The sequence below is a fragment of the Centropristis striata genome, chromosome 6 (genome assembly GCF_030273125.1).
Source record: "Centropristis striata isolate RG_2023a ecotype Rhode Island chromosome 6, C.striata_1.0, whole genome shotgun sequence".
Taxonomy (NCBI): domain Eukaryota; kingdom Metazoa; phylum Chordata; class Actinopteri; order Perciformes; family Serranidae; genus Centropristis; species Centropristis striata.
In genome coordinates this window covers 12,718,950-12,742,175 of record NC_081522.1, presented here as the reverse complement: position 1 = coordinate 12,742,175, position 23,226 = coordinate 12,718,950, and the positions used below count along the sequence as shown (strand labels likewise).

Genomic DNA, 23,226 nt, shown 5'->3' with positions numbered 1-23,226 from the left:
TGCATACATGGCACAAAAAAGTTAATCTTTTAATCCAATCAAAGCAACAATTCAGCTCCTGTTTGGTGAGTTTCAAAGTAAGAAAAAGTAAAGAAGTTAAAATAATTAGTCTAAAGACTGGACAGAGTGTTTAGTTAACTGTAGTCAAAGACAAACTAAAGATACCTAAATACATTAAGAGTGTATGATACAGAAGATACTGTCCATACAGAAGCAAAAAGCAGAAGTGTAAAGACACATGAACGATATTAGGTTAAAAAAAAACCAGTGATCACACTAAAAGCAACAACTTCACAGCTCAGTAAAGTCTCAACTTGAGAGCTGAAAATGAACATATAAAAAATAAGTATGAATAAGTACTATCACTAACTCACCCAAAAGGCATCTTTAAATTGTAATGTCATCTTGGCAGCGGTCAAAAAATAGTGCCTGCTGGATAAATCCACTCAACTTGAAGCCACTTTATAACTGCCAGTAGTGTACCAGGCTGCTGCTCGGTGCAAAGTGAAACGGATCATGACACATTCAGGAAACCAGCCTTCACTCACTCACTTACTCATTTGATTTAAATGAGGAAGAAGTGCACCATGTCAGTGGTTACCGCAACTGGACTGAAACTTTTCACCGTCCCTTTTGGCACGTGACAGTACAGCTACAGTTCAACAACAGGTAGTATAAATGTAATCAAAACAAACTTAGGTTACATGTGAAAAAGTGGTTACAATCATATTCACATTTTATCCTCCCAGGCCTTCAGGAGTATTGGCATGTAAAGTGGACAAAAAAAGAGGAATGGCTTACAATATTATGCAATATAGCCAATATAACATACTATTTTGTGAAGCTTATGTTGTTCAGATTCACTAATGTGCAACTTGTGTTGGTGATGTATTAAGCTTGCGTTGCAATGCGTTTGCGTTTCCTGTAATTTTGTCCATGTTGTTCACTATTGCAAATTAATGTACACAGACAGATCAACAATGATGTAAATCCTTTGACGAATGTCGAAGTGCAACACAGGAAAAAAACATTACATCTTCATGGAAATAAACAACATGTATGGTATAGTTATAGTTCATCGTGTGACACATGCAGCTGTCTGCCATAGTCTGTCACTTCGCTGTTCATGAATGTTTCTTGATTTTTCAAAACTTCAGCCTCTGAGATCTGACCGTCTCCATCCTGGTCCATTTCCTTGATGAGGTGAAGAGCCTGATGATGTCATGAGAGTAAAACAAGGAAAATAAATCACACCATTGTGGAGAGAAATTACATAATTATACAAAGCAGCAGCCACAGGAACATCTATGTGCTCATGTAAACTCAAGAATTTTGTATCAATATTATTTATCTATTATGCCACCAAAATCTGTGCACACATAAGAACAGTTGAGTCTCACCTCTTCTCTTGCTGAGCCGTAACTGTTGGGTGCGACCCAGCGGAGCTGCTCGTCTCGATTCAATGTGCCGTCCTTATCTTGATCATAGACGTCTTTAAACCGCACTGTTTCTTCTATCTCCCACTGTGAAGGGGAATCCTCTGATAACAAAAGAAAGTGTTAACATTACACAAGGGATGATAATTTGGCACAGAAGAGGAAATGGGTCTAGTACATGACCAACATTTTCTATTTATAGATTGGGTTTTTTGTTTTTTTTAAGATATCTCCTAACAATACATCTCCTGATATAGATCTAATGTTTGTACGGTACTCAATGTGGTTATTTCAATTGAATAAACAACAACCACATGGTAGAGCCCATTTTTGTAATATTTTGTGTAAATGAAATACTTGGCAAATGAAAAGTTTTGAGTTTTTTATATCGTTTGCTTCAGCTTTCCACCTAAATGTACGGATCAGAACATACATCCTTTTTTTGGACAATATTTATCATATTACCAAGGCTTAAGAGGAAACTAACGATAAACAAATCACTCTGTTGTCTTACCATCACCCCGAACATCTCCGATAAATTCAGTCAGACTGATGAGTCCATCATTATCAGTGTCGTATTCACTCAACACATCTTCAATGGCAAAATCCTATTAGAAGATTAAAGTGATTAAATCTTTACATGTAATATGAAGGACATTCTTATAATGGGTGGAAGGATGAATTATTATATCAGGTTTTGCAGGAGTAGGAGCTGAACTTGACTTACAGACATGTGATCCACTTCAGATGGGTGAGTGAAGGCAAGAAACTCTGTCACATTCAGCCCAGGAGTGCCGTCCACATTAGCAAAGTCAAAGCGCCTCCTCTCCTTCAGATGGAGCTAATGGGGATATGTGTATCTGTTTAGATATTACAGATAAGTCTAGTTGTAATGTGATTAATAAGAGGGCAGTAAAAGTATACCTACATGTCTGAGAGACTCTTGCTCTGGATCCTCCAGAACAGTGCTGTCATCAAAAATAATGAGCTGGTCATGGGCAACTGTGTTGTATTCTTCCCATGTTACAACGCCATCTTTGTCGGTGTCAAACTCAGGGAAGCGCTCCTTTGCATCATCAAGGGCATATTTTCTGTAGACTTGCTGGATCCATAGTGTGATCTCCTCTGTTGATGAAAACACAGCAGACTGAGTATGACCTCTGCGTAGCTTTGCTTTCTTTTCAAACGCTGTGACGTAAATGTACCTGTATTTAGCAGCTTGTCTGCATTTGTATCAATCCGCTTCATAATTTCCATTATCTTTGTCCTCTGTTCTGCTGGGCTAAGTTTCTTTATCTCCTCAGTGTCCTAGAAGTACAGAAAATAAGCAAGTGAGTGACCAGGTGATTAATTAGGTCTAGACGGGCTGAAGAGTGTATAGAAATGAGAAAAAGACATATAGAAACCTCATCTCCCAGCAGGATGTTCATATCATGTTCAGGGTTGTGGTCCCCGCCAATATAATGATCTTCATGGAGATGTTTATGAGAGCTTTGTCCAAATCCAAACTGAAGAACCAGCATTAACAGCATTACAGAGGACGCCATCTGTTGAGTAACATAATTATTTAACAGTAAAACTAATTAGTAGTTGAATTGAAAACACTACAAAGGGTTGTTTTCTAGTTGAAAACTGCAATCCAAAAGGCAAAACAGAGCTGTCACAATGCAACTGTGCAACCTTGTGGTCAACTGGTGGAAGTCCATGCAAACAAACTAAACTTTTTGTTGCCTTGTTCGCCCTGCATAAAGAAACCTGCTAAATCTACCAGGAACAAGTGCGAATATGATGAAGAAAGAAGCGGTTGAGGAAAGTCAAAAAGTCTTGTAGTTCTTGTCTAAAGTGGTTTAAAGAATTCCTGATTGTATTTAATGTTAGGGAGAGAATGAGACAGAGACATACAAAATCAACAGCGATAGCCCAAATAAATAGACACAGTGAAAGGTAATGTACACAAGCCATTAAAGCCAATAGTAAAGTAACTGCGACAAAGCTGACGAATAATGTGAATGAGAGATGTTGTTATTACCGTGGACAGTCGTCTGTACAAGTGTTGATTCACCCTCGAGGATACGTGTATTTCCGGTCACAAATTTCAAAGTAAACGTTTTGTTATTCCTGCGTATGTCAAACTTTAAACCTAACAAATGCATCTAAACCTGCAGTAATCTAGGATTTTTTTAAAGGTTTTTTTATTTGAGTGTTTGAGGACATTGTTGTGTTCATTACAATGACAGCACTCTATGTTAAACATAGAGACAAGATAATTTAAAACAAAGCATTGAATATATCGTACACATATAGTAGGAGAAGCAACAAACAAAAATGTTTAATTAACCTGTTGTCTCATACAGGCTATCTCAAGTTTACTGTTCACATTTTGGCAGCCCTTTAGGAGTGGCAAGTTTATTCAAATGTTTATTCCACAACTAATGTTATGTAGAAGACTTACTTAAAAAGACAACATAAAGATAAAAATGAACACAAGTATACAAATTTATATTTAAACAGGTTTTAAATCTGTTTTTATGTCTGGGCCTCCTTAGATTCTCTGGTAATTTGTTCCACAATGTGCCTCATATCTTTGTTATGCTTGGCCGTAGGAAAGAACAAAATTGTTTCCAGGCAATTCCTGACATTTTGATTTAATACAAGCAGGTCAAAGATATTTTAGAGTTAATCCATTAAGTGAATTTAAGATCAGAATTAGCTTTATTGGTGAAGTATGATTTGGCACATCCAGAGGCTTTGAGTGAGATTATTAACACAAAGCAGCAAAAACATTGTACAGGAAGCATATACAGCTAAACTGAGCACAATACATTTTAACATAAATTAAGCCAGCATTATTTTATGTGCAGTCAAGTGAGATCCGAAATTATTTTATTTTGAAGGCAGGTTAACCCCTCTCCTGGTTTCCTGCTGTCTGTGGATGACTTGACAAATACTGAGAGATCAACCGAACGTCCCGCCCGATCTTCATGGTTGCCATGGCAGACAGTTTGAAGTCCCGCCCTTTAACCTAAACTATACTGTAAATGATTGGCTGGTGCGTATGTCGTGTCGACGTTACGGCGATTTCATTGGATAATCCCATCGCCGGTCAAAAATGTAGCACTCAACAGACTTCCTGCTTTTGTTAGGTTGTCATCACTGTCATGTATTTATCAGACATGTTTTTCCATCAACTCTGACAACAAGACAACCGTGTCCATAAGCTTTTAATTCTCAACGACTGAGCGTTGAACACACCGCGGATCGATGTCCAAAGACAACCGCCATGATGGGCGACGGCGTGGCGCTGGGCAGCACCGTCTCGGCCCGAGAGTTAGCCAAGGCGGGGACGGGAGGGAGAGGTCTGGTAGCAACAGCTCAGGATCCTCGCATGGAGGAGGCAAAAGCAAGAATGCATCTATAAATGCTTTGAAGGTGCGTACTGGCATTTAAGTTGGTTGCTAACAGCAAATGCAGCATTTAATACAGCCAAGAACATGTGAATTCCGATGCACTCCTAGCTAGTTTGAGCTAAGTGAGGATGGGTTCAGCAGGAGAGGAGCATTTTAGGGTGGCCTTACCTGCCGCAGGTGTGATTGTCAACCCTAGTGGTCTTGAAGTTTCCCCCCTTCCACCTCTGCCCATTCGTGCATTCAAGTTAAATGCATTTGTTAGATTTGCCAAGAGTTGCTATTGCATGGTGAGATTTTAATGTATGCATTTATTGTCATATCATAAGTATAGCTGTGTTGAGAGGACAACACAAGACTAATTGGGGCATGTCTGTATCACATGGTAAGGTCTGTCCCAACTTCTTCTTACAGACTTTGTAAGTTTGTTCCATTTGTACGCAGTCAGACCATGTGGGCTTGTGTGTTTTGTCCCCCAGCAGCATATGAATCATCGGCTGCCGAGGCCAATCAGATCCAGAGCATCACCCTCTGTGGCTAATGCACGGCCAGGCTTGCGTTAGCACACAGTGTCTCTGAGCCTGCAGCCATACTCTCATCACTGGCAACACAGGATGGGGGGCAGAGCGGCAGGCCTGCTGTGTGCACATGACTGCGCAGTGTTGTGGCAGAAGGAGAGTGAGAGATGAGAAAGAGAGAGAGAGAGAGGGAGAGTAAGAGAGAGGGGGCTCTGATGCAGAGCAGGGAAAGCAGAGCAGAGAAGCTGTAAATATAGGAAGCTACATGCAGTGGAGAGCAGAAGAGAGTGGCAGGCAGACAGACAGTAGCAGGCAGAGAGTCAGGCCTAAGAAGTGCCTGCTAACTCAGCAGAGCACTGAGGGCTCAGGCTAGATTACAGACACAGTCAAACTGAAAGGCAGGACTGACGGACTGCTGAGCACTTGTCTCTCTCAATCGCCACTGGGAGAGGAGTTGACACAGCTGGGCAAGTTGCTATAGCAGTGTGGCTACACAGTAGGAGGCTATTTTTGTCCTGCCGTCAGATGACGATGTCACCTTGCACAAGTGGCAGTGCTGGTGAGGGGGAACAGGTTGCCTGAAGTGGGCTGCAAAAGTATGTCAGGGGTGGATAAGGACGAGGAACCTGCTTACAGACTGTACTTCTACTCTGTATGTATCCTCTAATCTTTTGCTTTTGTCTGTGTTGTTCCTAATGAGCAGGATCTTACCCACTGTTTTGCTACTTGCATCTGTTTGTAGACCTTGCCAAAAGGGAAACCTTACACTTGCCCCTAACACAGCACATAAGTCTAGCAAATAAGTGCTCTCTGGTGCATGTGGAAGGATTGCCTTTCTAGAGAATATAACAGAAGTGATCTGCAGCAATGCATCTTATTTTTGTACAGTGCAGCCCAGGAGGCAGCTTGTTTACAGCTGGTTAAGTGGATCAAGAGAATGTTGCTGTAAGCCTTTTTTTGCCTCAGGCTGCTGCACATAGTTAGCCATCAGTTGTAAATAGTTACGGCATTCTCACAACATTCGTCTGCCATCAAATGGCTGCCAAGTCCAGTAAACGCAGAGTAAATATTTACAGATTGTAGATGAGAGATGGTGCATTGATCCTGACCTATACTTCACTAGTTCTTCCTCATTTTAGAAATGGCCTGTGTTTGATGTTCTTTTATGTCTTTGTAGTCCTTTCTACTTGGCCGAATAAAGCCCAGGCCACTCGACATGTAAAGAATTTTGCTCACCAAAAGTAGGTCAGCTGGGTATCTCCCTTAGGGACATTAAATAGTATCAGACCAATATACACAGATGCTGTTTCTGCCTGTGTAATGCCTAATGAACCATGTTGACATTATTCTACTGGCATTAAAGGATACTCTCTAAAGATTGTAACATATTATGTTGCATGCATAAAATGAAATTTGTTTAATCAAAGCCCTGGATGAGACATAAAACTGTATTCTTCTTCTTCCTTCTTCAGTTGCAAGTGTTACAGAGGAATAATTTAGCTGCAGCTTTCTTGTCTGAATAGTGTTGCTAGTGAGAGACAGCCAGGAAAAGAGAGAACGGTTTGTTCCATGACTCATTTGCTATTAAGAGGAGAACTGGCTCTCAATTTTTGTGTTGGTTTCAGGTAACAATGTATTTTAAGTCTGAAAACACATATTATAGTTGCTCTACCAAAATAGACAAGTTTCCACTGGACTTAAACATTATGTTAAATAATTTATAAACAGAACAGATTCAGAACAGGCTATTCTGCTGGAAGAGGGAACACAGTGAGTGGTAGATCCAGAATGATAAGCCTCTAGGTATTAGCTTCTGTGCTGTTTTGTAACCAGATTGCCAGAAGTCAGAATATTCAGTGATGCACGATTACAAAGGCAAATTATATATAAAGTAGACTGTTGGGTACACTGTGTATTTTTGTCTTTGTCATTGCAACATTGTGTTGTAGATGTTATTGCCTGCAGGGTGTTTAGCAAATTTATTCCATGCATAAATGCATGAGCTGCTTGACCAGACTGTTACGGGGTGACAGGATGTTTCTCCGTGAGATGAGGATGCAGATAGTTGTTGATGTCATGTTTCATCACAGGGCATCTGTATGTCCCATTGGTAAAGGATGTGATGACTGACTTCTCACAGCATTTATTTTGGTTCACAGTGTTTGCTTCACCCGAGATTACAGTCAAGTTCACTGATGCATAGTCAATGTGTAGGTCAACCATGATGCATGCTGGGGACAAAACGAGTTTAGAGACCCTGCCTCTAGCTGTTTCTTGTCACAGTCTATGTTAGTAGACCTCTTCCATAAACTTAATATGTGCAGTATTGCAGTTTCAACTCTGGCTCACAACCACACACTAGGGATGAGACAAACAATTTAAACAGCATATTGTGATACACTGTCTTGTGTCTGAGTATTGTTATTTTACATTGAATGGAAGGATTAGGATTAGGCAGTGCTTTTATTAATTTTGCATCTTCTGCTTCTGCTCTGTTCTGATTTATGTAAGTATGAGGCACAGGATATGTGTACCTTGCCTCTACTACAATCATTTAACATATAGTTTGTGGCATTTATGTCTGTTTTAGGTTTAAATATGTCTTTAATGCACTCTGTTACACAGTTTGTAGCCAGTTCCTTTTTAAAATGTATAATGCATTGAAAAAATACACAATACAATTGAATTGCATGTTTAAAAAAATATTTTTGCCATTTTTAGGGCTGCAACAATGCACTATACTGCTGTACACAATACTAAACCAGTATAGAAAATCAATGTGCAAAGTGTATAAGAATGGAGGTAACCATAGCAACACTACTCGTACTTCAGGATGTGTTAGTGGTTATCTCACCAGTAAAACTGTTTGGTTTGTAAAAAATAAAGCTGCCATATTGTATGTTTTTGTTATCGTCACAAATGAGGCCATCTCTTAATACTTTCTTATGTCCCGACTCTGTCTGTGGCACTCAGCCCCAGGCACTTTCATTTCTAATGAGGACATGAATCTTTAAAAACAAGTCATAAAAACTGGAAAAATACATTTTCCGAATACAGCTGGACACTTGTTTGTAGCACTTGTGACTCTAAGAGGAATTAGTTTATTTGTTGGGGACTAATTTTAGGTGCAGATGTGGTATGCTGGTGAATATTTACTGCAAAAAGACAGTGTATGTGGGTACACTTACTACAAAATACTTCAGTGACCAGGGTTATCATAATGAAGGGACATGTTACTCTGTGGCTTAATAATCCATTAAAAATGGAGTTTTGACTACACAGGCAAAACATGCTGATCTATCATGGGATTTTATTACAGTAAGAAAAATATAGAGCATGACCACACAAGTAGACTAATCTAGCTACAAACCAAGGGTGATTTACTGTGAATGTTAGGGCACCTTGTGTTTGTTTTTACATTACATCATGTTTTTCATAACTGCCTGACGTGATACTGACTTTTACTGGGCGGCATAGTGTGATATCATATTGAAAGTCTCCATGAATCCCACATCTATCCTCAATTCCTCCCTGTCTTTTGTCAAATAGGTCATTTAGCATTGCTTCACACCCTATTTCCTTGATTTATGAATAAATTGTGAAATTAAGGTTTTGAATCTGTTTCAGGCATCTTTTCAGCGCTCCAACAGCCATGACAAGGTGAGGAAGATAGTTGCCGAAGAGGGTCGTGCTGCTCGTAACCTCATTGCCTGGAGCGTTCCTCTAGAGAACAAGGAGGAGGAAGGTTGGTAGCTGCATGGAAAACAACTTTCTCTGTATGGTATTGTTTGCTTTGTGGCAGGTTTCACATTATTGACATTAGCATCACAAGAGTAACTGCAGCATGACATTTGTATTGTCCTCATTATATTACTGATCAGGAAGTCAGAGTCTGTTGTTGGCTCTAAGCTTGTCACCGTGGAGGAGGTGGTGGAGGGTAGGATGCTGGCACAACTGCTGGCAGTCATGGACAATCCCTCTCACGCCCTCCACAAAACACTGGACAAGCTAAAGAGCAGCTTCAGCCACAGACTCATTCAACCCCGCTGCTCCAAGGAACGATACAGAAAGTCGTTCCTTCCTTCTGCAATAAGACTATACAATTCATCTACCTCTGCCAGAACCAACATTACTGAGATGCACTAAATCTATGCACTAAATCTACGCACGACACTTTGCTATGTTATTAATATTATTACTATTATTATTATTATTATTATTATTATATATACTGTTGCTGCCATTACTATTATTACTATATACTGTAATATACTACTATTATTATAATACGGCCTTATTTATTTATTATTTTTTACTTAATTACTTTATTTATATTTTTCATTTTATTTTTATATTGTTTATTATCTATTATTACATATTATATTATATTATATTATATATATTATATACTGTACTATTATTATTATTATTATATACCGTCACTATAGCATTGTTGCCATCATATCACCAGTTTAATTATTACCATCATCTTGCCAACCATCCTACCAACTGATGTTCTTTTTTTAACTTCTTAAGTGTCCTTGTTCTATTCTGTGTTTTTTTTTTTCTATTGTTGTTTTTATTTGTGCTACCTCAGTATTTTATTCTATTGTATTTTATTGTACTTGAATACTGGACTGCTGTGACAACCGAATTTCCCTTCGGGGATGAATAAAGTAATCTATCTATCTATCCATCTATCTATCCATCTATCTATCCATCTATCCATCTATCCATCGATCCAGTTTATGTTTAGATGTATTTCTCATATCTTTGGGTCAGTGGAACATGTTTAGTCATTTATTTACAGCATTACATATATTTGGCAATGCCATTCACAGTCTGGTATCATACCCAAACCAGACAGTGCTACTGTTCATGGTATACATTATCAGCTGGAAGACAATGATCATTTTTCATCTCATGTCTAGACTGATAAATGATGGAGGATTGCTGATAATCTCTAATGTGGGCAGAAGCTTACACTGATGCCTGGTCCTTTGTTATGTAGAACATTACATTTTTTGTGGCATGGGTCACTGCTGTACTGTGTTTCACAATGTTTGGCCTGTAGAATATTATGTAATAGGTTTTGAATTGCTAACACTGTGCTTTTGATATACTTGTTGTAAACCCTGAATTGTCAAAGGCAAAATAACTCTTTTAAGGCTGTAGCTTTCTGCTTTTTTTTTTTCAACAATATGTTCCTGTACTGCATGGCTGTGATCCATCACGTTATCAAAGAAAGCTCCTTTAAGACCAGCCTACTCAGAAACCTGGCCTCTCGCAGTCTCTCACTTTTCTTTGGCTCTCCCTCTTCTTTGTGGGTCAGCTCACTTATTTAATTCAAGGCTTATTTGCTGCTCTTGAGTTTCTGCCATCAATGCCAGAAATCTTCCAGCTTAAGCCCTAACATAGGTTCTTCTGTTAAAATAGATCTTCCACAATTCACCTTTGACACTTTTTAAGGATATGTACAATAAGAGGGAGGGGGACACATCCTCCTGTTATTGTAAATCTGTGACATTTGTATGGATTGATTCCTTAAACGTGTTCATTAGAATGTATTTATTTCATCAATTTCTACATAAAATCCTGTCTTTTCATCCTCCATGTAGCAAAGTCCAAAAGCAACTCCAGTGGCAGTTCAAGGGCCCAGAGGATCAACTCTGGACAACAAAGGAATAAGAAACAGGTTGGTGTTCCATCTTCATCCACTAGAGGGCACCATTCACCAAGCAAAGTTATATATTTCTTTTGCCTCACACTGCAAGTTTTCATTTTTTGCACTGTTTAAGTCAGTCTTGAGTTAGTAAAGAAACGGGTGACATGCCTGAATATTCCTCCGCTGCACCCAACCAAATTTCATTTTCCTTAACTCAATTTTCCCCAATTTTCCCAGCCATATGTGAATTAGATATTCTTGCACAAAATTGTGAAATTTGCAAAAGATCAGTGATTGCAACAGGCGAGGAGGAGATTAGTGTGGCAGCAAGATTATTGCCATCACTGACTTGGCTAGAAACATGCTTTTTAATCTAATGTTATTTAATCATTGTCTTTTCGTTACTATATATATATATATATATTTATTAAAGCTTTCTATTTTAATATTTAATATCTCCTGATGCACTCTGGTTAAAACCACTGCGGTAACGCATGGCGCCAACATTGCCACAAGGGCTTCAAATCTCCAGCTTTGTCCTCATGCTGCTGTATATACGCATGGTTGTTAATATAAGTCATATAATATCTGAATGTCCTGTCGCAACCAACAGAAAGAAAGTGCTGTGGCTGCTGCATATAAAGAAGACTTGCATGACATTACAATGACATTGTCACCGTTGTGTTTGGTCTCCACAGAATGCTGGTTTGGAAAGTAAAGGCACAGCTGGTTCCCTGTTGGACAAGGGGTCAGAGAAGAGCCCCACCAAAGCCAGACAGCCTCGCAAAGTGGACCTGCGAGCACGCTACTGGGCTTTCCTTTTCGACAACCTGCGTCGAGCCGTTGATGAGATTTACGTCACCTGTGAATCTGATCAGAGTGTCGTAGAATGCAAGGTTAGTCTGCTTTGGGGAGGACAAAATCAGTTGCACAGGTAGAAATGCAAATTCAAGTTTCAGGATCATGAATTCCTTATGTGTTGCTCCTGAAGGGTGTTTTAATTTACCAACACTAGAGGGAGACATTGAGACCATAACAAAAATTTCCCCTTCACAGCTCACATTCCTCTTGATTTCTGCTTTATGTCAGAGGGGCTCTCTGAAGGCTTGCTGCTGAAAGAATTATCACAGGACTCTCTCTTGGGCCTGGCTGACTGGACTGAATATTGATGACAGATTGTAAACAATATTGTATATGCATTATGTTTGTCTTCAGGCATTTGCTGAAATAGGGCTTGGCCTTTCGGGCTACTTTTTAGTCACATAAAACTAACAGGATTTTTGACATTATTCTCTGTTTTGTTTTGCCGCAGCTTTGGAGTGACACCGTGATGTTGCTCCAGGCCTTGTTGGTATGATATTGCTGGTCCTGTGTTTTATTGATTCTTCTGCCATGCTGCATTATGTTGAGCATGGTTCTGGTGACGTTCTGCGGTCAGTACCATAGCCCAGTTCCCTGTGGTGTGGTCGGCTTGCTGTCAGTGCCACAGCGCAGCTCCCAGTGGTGTGATCAGCATGTTGTCAGGTGGCCTGTGTCAGACATCTGGTTGCTAGGTGTTTTTTTCCCCCCTCATACCACTGTATCTCTCTACACCCTAATGCTGTCTAATGGCCATGGAGCTTGGTGCTTTTCATAATCCCCCATCCCACCCAGCTCGGGCTTAATGGACACTGATAGATGATGGAGTCATCTGGAGGGGAAGCAGAGTGCTTTGATCGCCCCCGGCCACAAACCCCCAGTGTAGCTGTGGGCAATCTGCATTGTGCACTCTCACACAAATAGCTAACAGTTTTCCACCTAAGAACTTATGGACATAAACATAACCATTGTCAGGAAGTGATGCCTAATTTTCAGATAAGCCACTGTTACTGTAATGCTTTGTGTAATTTTGAATGAGAACCTCAGCGCTGATGTAATATGTTTTCCAACTCGGAGGGAAATTGTTCACCCAGCAGAATTATTCATATTAATAATGCCCGCAACTCTTTAACCCACAGTGCCCGGGCCTAATTAGTTTCTATCAACTCTTCCTTCATCCCATCTCTGATTTATTAGACATATCACCCGGCCAAGGCAAGAAAGGTTCTTGGCGTTCCTGTTCACTTGGACTTAGCTAGGGTTCTGAATTTTTTTACTTCTAGTCTTTAATTATTTAACTTCAAAACAAACAAGACAATAAAAACTGTGAATTATTTACTTGAGGTCAGTAACACTAACTGAGGCTCTACCTGTGCATTCTTGTTGCTATGTATGGTCCACAGGCTTTTACTGCCCATCCTATTTTATGGCAATCCCTCTGGAAGGTTAAACATTTTGTCATTCCTCATGAAATGTTATGTGAGGGTTGTATTTAGGTAAGTATGCCTGTTAACATGCTGAAAGCCACTTTATGGCGCCTTCACTCATTGTTGGTTTATCTGTCAGAGGAGCAGCAAACCCCTCTCCATCTCGGCCTTCATTACCAAATGAACACCACGCCATGGCGGTGGTCTTTGCCTGTTAACCAGCTCTAATCAGCAGACCCGCTGCTGGACACATCTTTCACTGGCCTGACTTGTCTATTAACTAAAAGCACTGTGAAGCTTTACTCTCAATTACCACTCCCTTCACGCTTCCCATCAATCAGCTGTGCTCGTTTCATTAGAGCTCTGGGAAAAAGCTCCACACGGCCCACCTCCTCTGGATAACCAACACTGTGAGTCAGTCCAAGTCCAGATAATAGGCATTCACAGGATGGAATTTGCCTTCTCTGTTCTTCCTCAAACTTTTCCATAGAGCCATGACCCTATTTTACCCTCTAAAATCGGTGTTTGTCTCAAAAATCCTCTAGATTGATGATATGGTGATTTATATAGTGATTTTGTGAGTTGAAATGAGAATAGACCTTTTCTATGTGGATTTTGCACCGATATGACTATGCAAAATGCATGTTTTTGCATATGTATCACATTATGAAACAATTTGTAGAAATTAATTGAAACACTGAGAAAATAAAGTATGAATAAATGTGTCATATACTTTAAATGATCATAAAATATTTGGCTATATGACACCATTTCTAAATTACCTCAAGCATATTTCTGCATTATATGCTCTGTAAAAAAGTTTTTATATCGGAAAATATGTACACCAATAGCGATGGATACCTATCTATCTGTGATAGACCAGTATATCAATTGGGCCACACTTTCAGTCACGTTACGGTGTTTTTCTTTGCATATTATTATTTGTGGACCAGCTCCTGCTTGCCAGCAACACTCTTGATCAACCTAAGGTCCCACTGTTAGTTTTAAACTGACTTTAATGGCACACTTTGGCTCTCAACAAGCATTTGAAATGCCAGTTATTGAGTTTAAGTTGCAAAAATGTTTTTGGTACAGCTACCTGACAAAATATTTTAATCATGAGCCCTAGGTACAAAATACTGACACAAAGATATAATGCATCATTTTATGCTTACATTACATTACAATAGATATAATACAAAATGTACAGTTTTGTGCTATGTTTTGAGCATTTGAGTGCTGCAAAGTTTATAACATACTTGAACAAATGCAAAATGTCATTTTATTATTTTTCACTCTAACTTTCTGTTAGTTTGTACGTTGTACCATTCTTCACATGCTGTCACTATTTTCTCTAGGAGGTGTTGATGATGCTGGACAACTACGTACGGGATTTCAAAGCTCTCATAGACTGGATCCAGCTGCAGGAGAAGTTGGAGAAAACAGATGCCCAGAACAGGTGATCTTCAGTTTCTTTCTTTATCCCTCACTCTCATTCACTCCCCACTTTCAATTGCTCCCCAAGGAGAAACGGGAAGTGCCAGTGTCTGGTCCCTGGCTTTGAGTCACAAACAGAACGGATCAATAGCCTTGGCTTTAATTCAAAGAGATCCATGAGTTTATTGGCTTCTCTTTAACACAGTGACCACTGCAACCGTAAATTGACTAAGAAATGAAATTCCCAGTGCTGCCTCCCAATTTGTTCATTTTAAAGCGTACTGTTAATCAATAAGACAACCTGAAACTTTTACATGCTCCATTTATTGCGTAAATTGCTGCAAGTGAATCAGCCATTTAACTGATTTGCCAAAGTGCGAGCCAAGTCTGTGCGTGTTTGGCCACTAGGAATTGTAATGTGTTAGTTAAGTAATGTTTGCTACATTTACTTTTTTTCAGGCCCACATCTTTAGCCTGGGAGGTGCGTAAGATGTCTCCGGGACGTCATGTGATGCCAAGCCCCTCATCGGACAGAATGGTTCCCTCTCCAGGTGCACGCCGTGCCCTCAACTTCGGGTGAGCTCGATCTTACTGTCTTTATCTCTAGTCGTGCTTTCAGGCCTATATTCTGCACCAAAAACCTGTCAGGCATTTGATTTTGTTTGTAAAGATGAACACAACATTTTATTTGATTAAAACTGTATCATAAGTTAAGGCATCCTGTTATTCACCCATCAATATTTTAAATGATGCACTATGCCTGTTTTTGAAGGGGGCAGAAAATGCAGACAACGTTATCTAACAATGCAAGCATTGATTCCTAATGGTGAAGCATTTGTTTAATGAAATTTGTTGAGTATCTCACTCTTTGGCCACAGAATCAGTGGAAGGTGTAGATGAAAGTGTCAGTTAAAGACTGCTGAAGCATCGGTTCAATATGTGCACTGCTCTGTAATCGGATGCTGCAGGAAATGGATATTGATCATGACGGAGGCCTGTTGTCCAATACAGTCTCATGCTATCTCAGAGTGGAGAGTGCTGGAGTGTTAGATAGGCACCACTGAAGCATCTCAGACAGGCAGCACAGTAGGAGCTGCTAGATTAGATTTAATGGTATAATAAAATAGAAAACCCCACCTGCTGACAGTAAAGGCTTCGTTGTACAGGTGCACATTTGTTTGTTCTAATGCATAATGCGTTTCTTATTCAGTGGTCCTCCACCTACACTGGCTGCAGCCCGGCTCTCCCACACAGGGCCCAGCTGGGCAGACCGAGTGAAGTGCACTCAGTCCGTCCCCAGCTCCAGTCAATCAACCAATGCCCCGGTAGAAAAACTGGGTAAGAGTTCTCCTGCACAGACCCAGAATGTGCTTAAAGAGGTTCCTTCTAAAATCAAGATCATAGTAACTCATCTTCTTCCCGACTGACACAATACCTTATGCTGTCCAGGTAAAAAGGATGCTGAGGGCTGGGAGACCGTCCAGCGAGGACGTACTGCCAAGCCTCGCTCTGCCGCCATGGTCGCCAAGGTCAGTCCTGTCCTGGCTCAGGTCGCCCCAAAACAGGACAGCGCCAAGTGTAACCAGTCACATCTGCTGCCAAAGGAGGAGCAACAACTCGATCCTCAGTGTGTCCCGGAGAAGGACACAACAGAGAAAGACGCTGAGCAGCAAGTCCCTGTAGAGCCTGACCCCCTGGAGAAGATTGAGCGTCCAGAGAACGGGAACATGATGGAGGTACTGTGGCTCAGTACCTTGTGACGTCTTTCTCTCAGAGCAGTCTCTGGATATCAATTATTCACAAGGAGCAGAGTAACACTAAACCATTTTATCAGCCACATTTGTTTTTGTTTTGGGCTCCATGGTATTCATAGACGGACCGTCCAGACAGGCATATCAACTTTAAGGCGATTGATTGTACACTGACATTTCAGAGGCAGAAACCCCATTTTCACTTTCATGAAATAAATACACTGTCGATGCCTCAAGACACACTTGGTAAGAGTGTCTTATATCCATCGCTTGATTTTCAAATACAGATCAGTATTTCCAATCTATCAGCTTATCTGATCGTAATTGGATGTTTAGGGCATGTCAGTATCAGCTTTCCTGCATGATTTGTGTTTTCAGCTATGTGTTGAGTATTGACTGGTTTGATTTTTTTGTTTGTTATTGCTGTCATGAATTGCTTGAAATATGCATGTCTTTAATTGAGTTTGCGTGTGTTTGTGTGTGACTGTCGGTGCAGCCCCCAGCAGAGAGTGTACAAGACTCGGGGCAGTGTGTCGACGCACCTTGTGAAGACGCGCCTCCTCCCCCCATACCAGGTCCTACCCCTTCCCAAGCCCCAGAGCCCCCCCCATCCTCAGCCACAGTCCCACCGACAGACATTACCTTATCAGTCCCAGTCCCTGCTCTGGGCCCCTCCACATCCCCAGATCTTCCCCAGACGGATGGGCTCGGTGCACTGTTGGCCTTGGGGGACAGTTGGGCTGAGGGTGGCGCGTCGCAGGGCATGGCCACATCTGCTCCAGGACAGGCTGAGGCTCCCATGGCAGCGGTGAAACTGGAGAGTGTGCTGGACCCCACAGAGCTTTCTACTGTGAGTGCTGAGAGATGGAGGAGCAGAGGGAGGCGAGGGAGGGGGGAGAGAGAGGGGAAGGGATCCCTAAGGGTCCTTCACCGCCTAAACAAAGTCAATCTTAAGAAACCTCCAGACCAAATGTGCAGGCAAGACTGCATAGCTCTGTGTAGTGTTGTTATAACGCCGTTCCTTGTGAAGAATAGCTGTGAGTAGATGATTTTTGTACTTGAGCAAGTGATCCCAGGGCGTTGCTCAAAATTAATCTCTCAATTCGCTGGAGTTATTTTGGCCATTTCTTCCACCATTTTTTTTGCAAAAAAAAAAGCTGCAGAAGCTGAACTGAGTTTCCAGTTTGTATTCAACCCAGAAACAGATCTAAGGCAATCATTGTCCGCCTTCATCAGGTGTCACTATAATTAAGCATCATGGAGTATGTAAACACAGAGCTCTTTATAACTTAATCAAGGATGACTACACCTTTTAAGTACGTTTCTGTTAGATTTTGACAAGTGTTGAATGAAAACGTGGAAAAACCTTCAGTAAAGGCTATTTGGACTAGTCATTCCCCTTGTCCAGGCAATACTTGTGTGCTTAAGATTTAGGTCCAGAACTTTTTAACCTTCCCATGCATACCTCATGTAAAAGACATACTGTGGAGTCGGCTCTATAATTGATTTTAAGTAGTTGCTGCTGTGGATTGATCGGTGAGTCGTTCCCTTATTATTGCCATGTCATGAAAACAGTTTTGTAGCGCAAAACCATAATTTGCCTCCTTCCACCATCTCTTCATCCTCACAGTACATGTGCCCTGCATGTCTCTTGAATGCTTCCTCACTTGTGATTCTTGTGATGATTGTGTGGTGCAAACTGTGATTGGGTTGATATGGTGTCCCCCCCCTCCCCCAGTCTTTGGATCATGCACCCTGTATTACAGGTGCTACACATTAAAACCCTTTGGTTCAAATAGAAATATTTACCACAAGATATTTAAAAATTTACACTGTTCACCAAGAGGAATATAATTGTCTTATGTATCTTAATAGTTGTCATATACTGCATTTAATAATGCATGAGTTGTGGATATTTTTACATTTAACAAACATTTAACGAAGTATAGAAACACCTCTCCGACATACTGTAAACAATAATTTAAAAAAAAGTAGGTACGTATGTAACAAAGCCACCCTTCATGTCCCAGTAAAACACAAGCCAGCATACAACGTACCAGGACCCTGAATCTAAAGCAATTATTTAGAATTGAGCAATCAATCATTTGTTTTCTACTATGACATGTCAAATGATTACAATAACGGGGTTCTGTTTGTCTGGTTCCTTATTGGTTGTTTGTATGAACTCAACATTTCTGAAGTGTGAAATGCTGTGCAATGTGTTCAGCCTCAGTCCATGGCAGAGGTCCTGGCGAAGAAAGAGGAGCTCGCCGACCGGCTTGAGAAAGCCAACGAGGAGGCGATTGCCAGTGCCATCGCTGAGGAAGAACAGCTGACCAGAGAGATTCTGGCCGAGAACAACGACCTGGAGACTGACAACGAAAGTGACTTCTCTGTAAGTTTAATCATGCTCATTTATACTAGAAACATAGGGCTCGTGTTTAACAGCATGTTTTGAGGTGTTTTTTTCTTCATTGTTTGTTGACATTTAAAAAAACACAAATATTTACCACAGGCTAGCATCGGCAACGGAGGATGCGGAGTCAATATTGATTGGAGTGACATGCTGGCAGATTATGACGGTACAGTTCAACTTATAATATACAAGAAAAATGAACTATCATTCTTTATTATGCCTATAATAATACTACACTGAAGTCTATTTATTTCCTTTGCTTGTCCTTCCTGTAGCTCGGGAGCCGTGGCGTCAGAGTACCTCATGGGGGGACATCGTAGAAGAAGAACCATCTCGGCCTCCTGGACATGGGATCCACATGCATGAGAAATTGTCCTCACCATCACGAAAAAGGTGCAAAACGTTTTTCGTCATGCAGTGATTCTTTGTTTATTTTTGACACACATTGACCGCATCCACACAGTACAATTAGCACCTCAATCTACTCATTTGCAATCTCTATTTTGACAATGATTTAACTCTGCAGCCTGAGAGTCAAAGGCCCACTTACTGCATATGACCTCTTTCTTTTTAAGTTACCACCCAGAACGCCCAAACAGGCCTGACTGCTTATCAGGGTCTATGTCTGCCTTTGTTGATGAGGAGGAAGCAGAAAGAGATGAATGATTTGTTTCCATGTTTTTGACAGAACCATTGCAGAGTCAAAGAAGAAACATGAGGAGAAACAGCTGAAGGCGCAGCAGCTGAGGGACAAGCTGCGGGAGGAAAAGACGCTCAAACTGCAGAAGCTCTTGGAGAGGGTGAGTAAGACATGCCGAGTTGACGGAAAGCACCCTGAAGAAACTCCATGCAAGCTAAGCCTGGCCTGGCTTGTAACGAGAGGTTTTGTCAGCACACCGCCTGATAGAATCACCAAATATTATAACCCCCTCCAGTCGCATCCAGGCCAGCTGGCCGCAGACAGTCGTGAGAGAGACCCCCGGCCAAAATCAACAGCCTTTCATGAAGTTTGTTTTTGTTCTCCTAGCCATGGCAAGATGAGTGAGTCCAAGAATAAATCAGGATTAACCACATAAAAACATGAAGCGGTGTATATTTGCATTAATCCCCATGTGCACATACTGGAGAGGGTGGCAACTGATAGATTGAAAATTCATTGTCTGTGTTGTCCTGGAAAATGTCATTCATTCATTCATTCATTTATTTATTTATTTATTTAGTCCGTGGCCTAGAGGTTAGGAATCGGGCTTGTAACTGGAGAGTCGCTGGTTCGAATCCAGGTACTGACAGGTCTAGGTCTGAAGTGCCCTTGAGCAAGGCACCCAACCCCCCCGCACAGCTCCGCAATAATGCGCAATAATGTGCTGCCCACTGCTCCTTGCATGGTGTGTTCACTTGTGTGTAAAAAAGGATGGGTTAAATGCAGAGGTTGAATTTCCCCATTGTGGGATTAATAAAGTAATCCAAAAAAATATATATATATATTTATTTATTTATTTATTTATTTTCACCCACTGCTGCTTCTCTGTCTTCACTCCCTGCAGGAGAAGGAGGTGAGGAAATGGAAGGAGGAGCTGTTGGAGCAGCGTCGGAAGATGATGGAGGAAAAGCTGTTACACGCAGAGTTAAAGCGAGAGCTGCAGCTCCAGGCGATTGTGAAGAAGGCCCAAGAAGAAGAGGCCAAGGTAGAAGAGGGAAATCCAGTTATCATGTGCATGTGACAGCCGAGGAATTTCTGGAATTAAATGGGACATTTCAAGTTGTATTGTTTTGTTAAATAATGTCCATATACACACACACAATGCCGCTGAAAAAAAGTGACATGGATTTGGGATGTATGCGGGTATGTTTGTGTACACGTTATATACCCTATATGTGTTTATGTCTCCAGTCATATGTATATGCGTCTGTACAGGTGAATGAAATCGCATTTATCAACACTCTGGAAGCCCAAAACAAGAGGCACGATGCCCTGGCCAAGTTAAATGAGTATGAACAACGGCTCAATGAGCTGCAGGAGGAGAGACAGAGGAGACAGGAGGAGAAGCAGGCCAGAGATGAGGCTGTGCAGGTGACACAAGAAACAATGTTTAATTCACATTTTATCCTTTTACTTGACAGTTTCACAATCTGGTGAGTCCTCATCAACTTCCTCTAATCCATCTGTAGGAGCGCAAACGGGCCCTGGAAGCAGAGCGGCAGGCACGGGTGGAGGAGTTGCTGATACGGAGGAAGGAGCAGGAGGCTCGTATTGAACAGCAGAGGCAGGAAAAGGAGAAAGCTAGAGAAGATGCAGCACGTGAAAGGGCCAGGTATGTAGCCCCAAATCCCTTAAGTATGGAAGTATATATATATACACACATTTGGCTGATTAGATTCTAAAAGTAAGTTTGATAAATGCAAGATTGTATTTAAATGCACAGTAATTTCACACTGCTTTTCTACGTCCTATCTGAAGAGATCGAGAGGAGCGTCTGGCTGCTCTTAGTGCCGCTCAACAGGAGGCCATGGAAGAGCTGCAGAAGAAAATACAGATGAAGGTAAGTTTATATCACCGTGCATCTCCACCGGGCACAATTTGGGAATCCCAGTTTCCCCATATGATCCTTGGTTTCTGTTTTCTTCCACAGCATGATGAGAGCAGCCGTAGGCATATGGAGCAAATTGAACAGAGGAAGGAGAAGGCTGCTGAGCTCAGCAGTGGTCGACATGCAAACACAGACTACGCACCCAAACTGACACCGTATGAGCGCAAGAAACAGTGCTCCCTGTGCTGCGTTGTGGTATGTACGGTCTCAGAGCTCAAGTTGGTGTCCCTGACTTATATACACTCTGTTGAAATAGTACAATAAATAACTATAACATAACAAAATAAATTTCGTAGAGATGAAATGTTAAAAAATGTTGTTTAGTTTTTCTCCAACCTTTCATTCAAGTATCGTACTCCCCTGAATATAATGTCTTTGGTACACATAGGTGAGAAGAAAAGTAGAAGACTCAGAGCAGAACAGCTCTGGGCAAACTCCCTTGTGTTATTTGGCAGACTGTTTATACATAAAAATGCTGAGGAAGGTGATTCAGAGGGTTTTTGGAGTAGGGCACATTTAAATGAGGATTTAACTGCGTTGATTAAACATAGACTCTTAAACAGAGATTTATGACTGGGCATGATTATGCTTTTTCAAGTGTCAGGCAACAAATCCACAAGCAGACACATTTATCTCTGACGGACGGGCTGCAACGGCAACAAGAGTGGGACACCTTGAGGCTTCAAGCAGCATCAGATAAAAAGGAGGGCTGGGGGTGACAGAGGGAATCTTGTTAAAATGTTGGATGACCTTGGCCGGCATCTGACACCAGAGATCATGGATGGGTCAGCAGCAAGCACTTAATTTAATGACATTAAACACAAAGCATTTGAAATGGGCTTGTTTCCAGAGATGGGAGAACAACTTGTTTGCCGTACACCTGCCTCTTGTTGCAGCCATTTCTCAGACTGTTAGACATCTAATCCACAATTTACAATTCGTGGCTGAATTGCACTTAAGCAAGTTACCGGTAAGCATATTTTTTATGCATATTTAAAATGTTGCAAGACATTTTGAGGGCTTATTATTTGTTTGGTATTAAAAGTCAAAATTGTGAGGAGTTGTTTCCCCATAGAATATGTATAAAAGAATATGTATATGTATAAAAGAAGTGGATGTCAATGGTTTGTGGACTACTGTTTTGAAGCCCCTGGTTTGGCATTTTGGTGACTCCTTAGAGTGTCTTTTAGTACAACCGGATGCTGAACAATTTTGTCAACAAAAAATATTTCATTTAACTTTAATGAACTCAAAACACACTAGGAAAGGGTCAAAGTTATAAGATAAAACATGGAATTCACAGTTATTTAAATGTACACAGTGCTATAGATATGCATTGCTTCTGTTCTATCTTGCTTGACAGCTTGCTGTGGTAGTGACTTGTGAATCACAATGTAGCCATGCCCAAAACTATGCTTTATCGTCTATTTTTCTCACTAAAACTAAAACGAACTAAATTAACATTGTGCTGGACATTGGATAACAGTGCCTGTTTTAGCAACGTCACACTGTTTTGAATCCAAAAGTCTCCTCATAAATGCATCTTATTCGTATATCCAAGTTACACATAACATCATATTTCCTTTCCTTCCTCTTTGCTTTAAACTGAGGTTCAGGACAGACAGACAGGTCATGTCCTATCGGAAGGCTCATGTGGTATATCATTTCACCAGAGTCCCCATGGGACTCTGTTGACCCTTTCTTGCCTATGTCTCCTTTGTGTCCG

At 40.9% G+C, this 23,226-nt stretch overlaps 2 protein-coding genes across 4 annotated transcripts in view; one reads left to right on the top strand and one right to left on the bottom strand.

Moving 5' to 3' along the window:
* Nucleotides 1-6: 6 nt before the first annotated feature.
* Nucleotides 7-3,498, bottom strand: rcn2 (reticulocalbin 2). Its single transcript, XM_059334755.1, has 8 exons — nt 3,466-3,498; nt 2,843-2,983; nt 2,642-2,744; nt 2,365-2,561; nt 2,164-2,277; nt 1,951-2,044; nt 1,401-1,540; nt 7-1,212 (listed from the first exon to the last, which is right to left on the bottom strand). Exons 2-8 carry the CDS (start codon nt 2,981-2,983, stop codon nt 1,069-1,071), a joined length of 933 nt encoding a protein of 310 aa, XP_059190738.1. The 5' UTR covers nt 3,466-3,498; the 3' UTR covers nt 7-1,068.
* Nucleotides 3,499-4,496: 998 nt separating this feature from the next.
* Nucleotides 4,497-23,226, top strand: part of scaper (S-phase cyclin A-associated protein in the ER) — a 62,280-nt gene continuing 43,550 nt past the window's right edge. The window contains exons 1-18 of one of the 3 annotated variants that reach the window (XM_059334751.1): nt 4,497-4,865; nt 8,986-9,103; nt 10,977-11,053; nt 11,722-11,919; nt 14,667-14,767; nt 15,205-15,321; nt 15,956-16,083; nt 16,195-16,481; nt 16,993-17,346; nt 18,724-18,891; nt 19,012-19,078; nt 19,188-19,305; nt 19,601-19,712; nt 20,457-20,597; nt 20,828-20,983; nt 21,082-21,224; nt 21,371-21,452; nt 21,543-21,695. In XM_059334751.1, coding sequence (XP_059190734.1) covers nt 4,698-4,865; nt 8,986-9,103; nt 10,977-11,053; nt 11,722-11,919; nt 14,667-14,767; nt 15,205-15,321; nt 15,956-16,083; nt 16,195-16,481; nt 16,993-17,346; nt 18,724-18,891; nt 19,012-19,078; nt 19,188-19,305; nt 19,601-19,712; nt 20,457-20,597; nt 20,828-20,983; nt 21,082-21,224; nt 21,371-21,452; nt 21,543-21,695 — 2,688 coding nt within the window. In that variant the 5' untranslated portion in view covers nt 4,497-4,697. Of the gene's footprint in view, nt 4,866-5,655; nt 6,011-8,985; nt 9,104-10,976; nt 11,054-11,721; nt 11,920-14,666; nt 14,768-15,204; nt 15,322-15,955; nt 16,084-16,194; nt 16,482-16,992; nt 17,347-18,723; nt 18,892-19,011; nt 19,079-19,187; nt 19,306-19,600; nt 19,713-20,456; nt 20,598-20,827; nt 20,984-21,081; nt 21,225-21,370; nt 21,453-21,542; nt 21,696-23,226 lie in introns of those variants that run through there. The other 2 variants (XM_059334752.1, XM_059334753.1) reach the window with 2 other exon arrangements.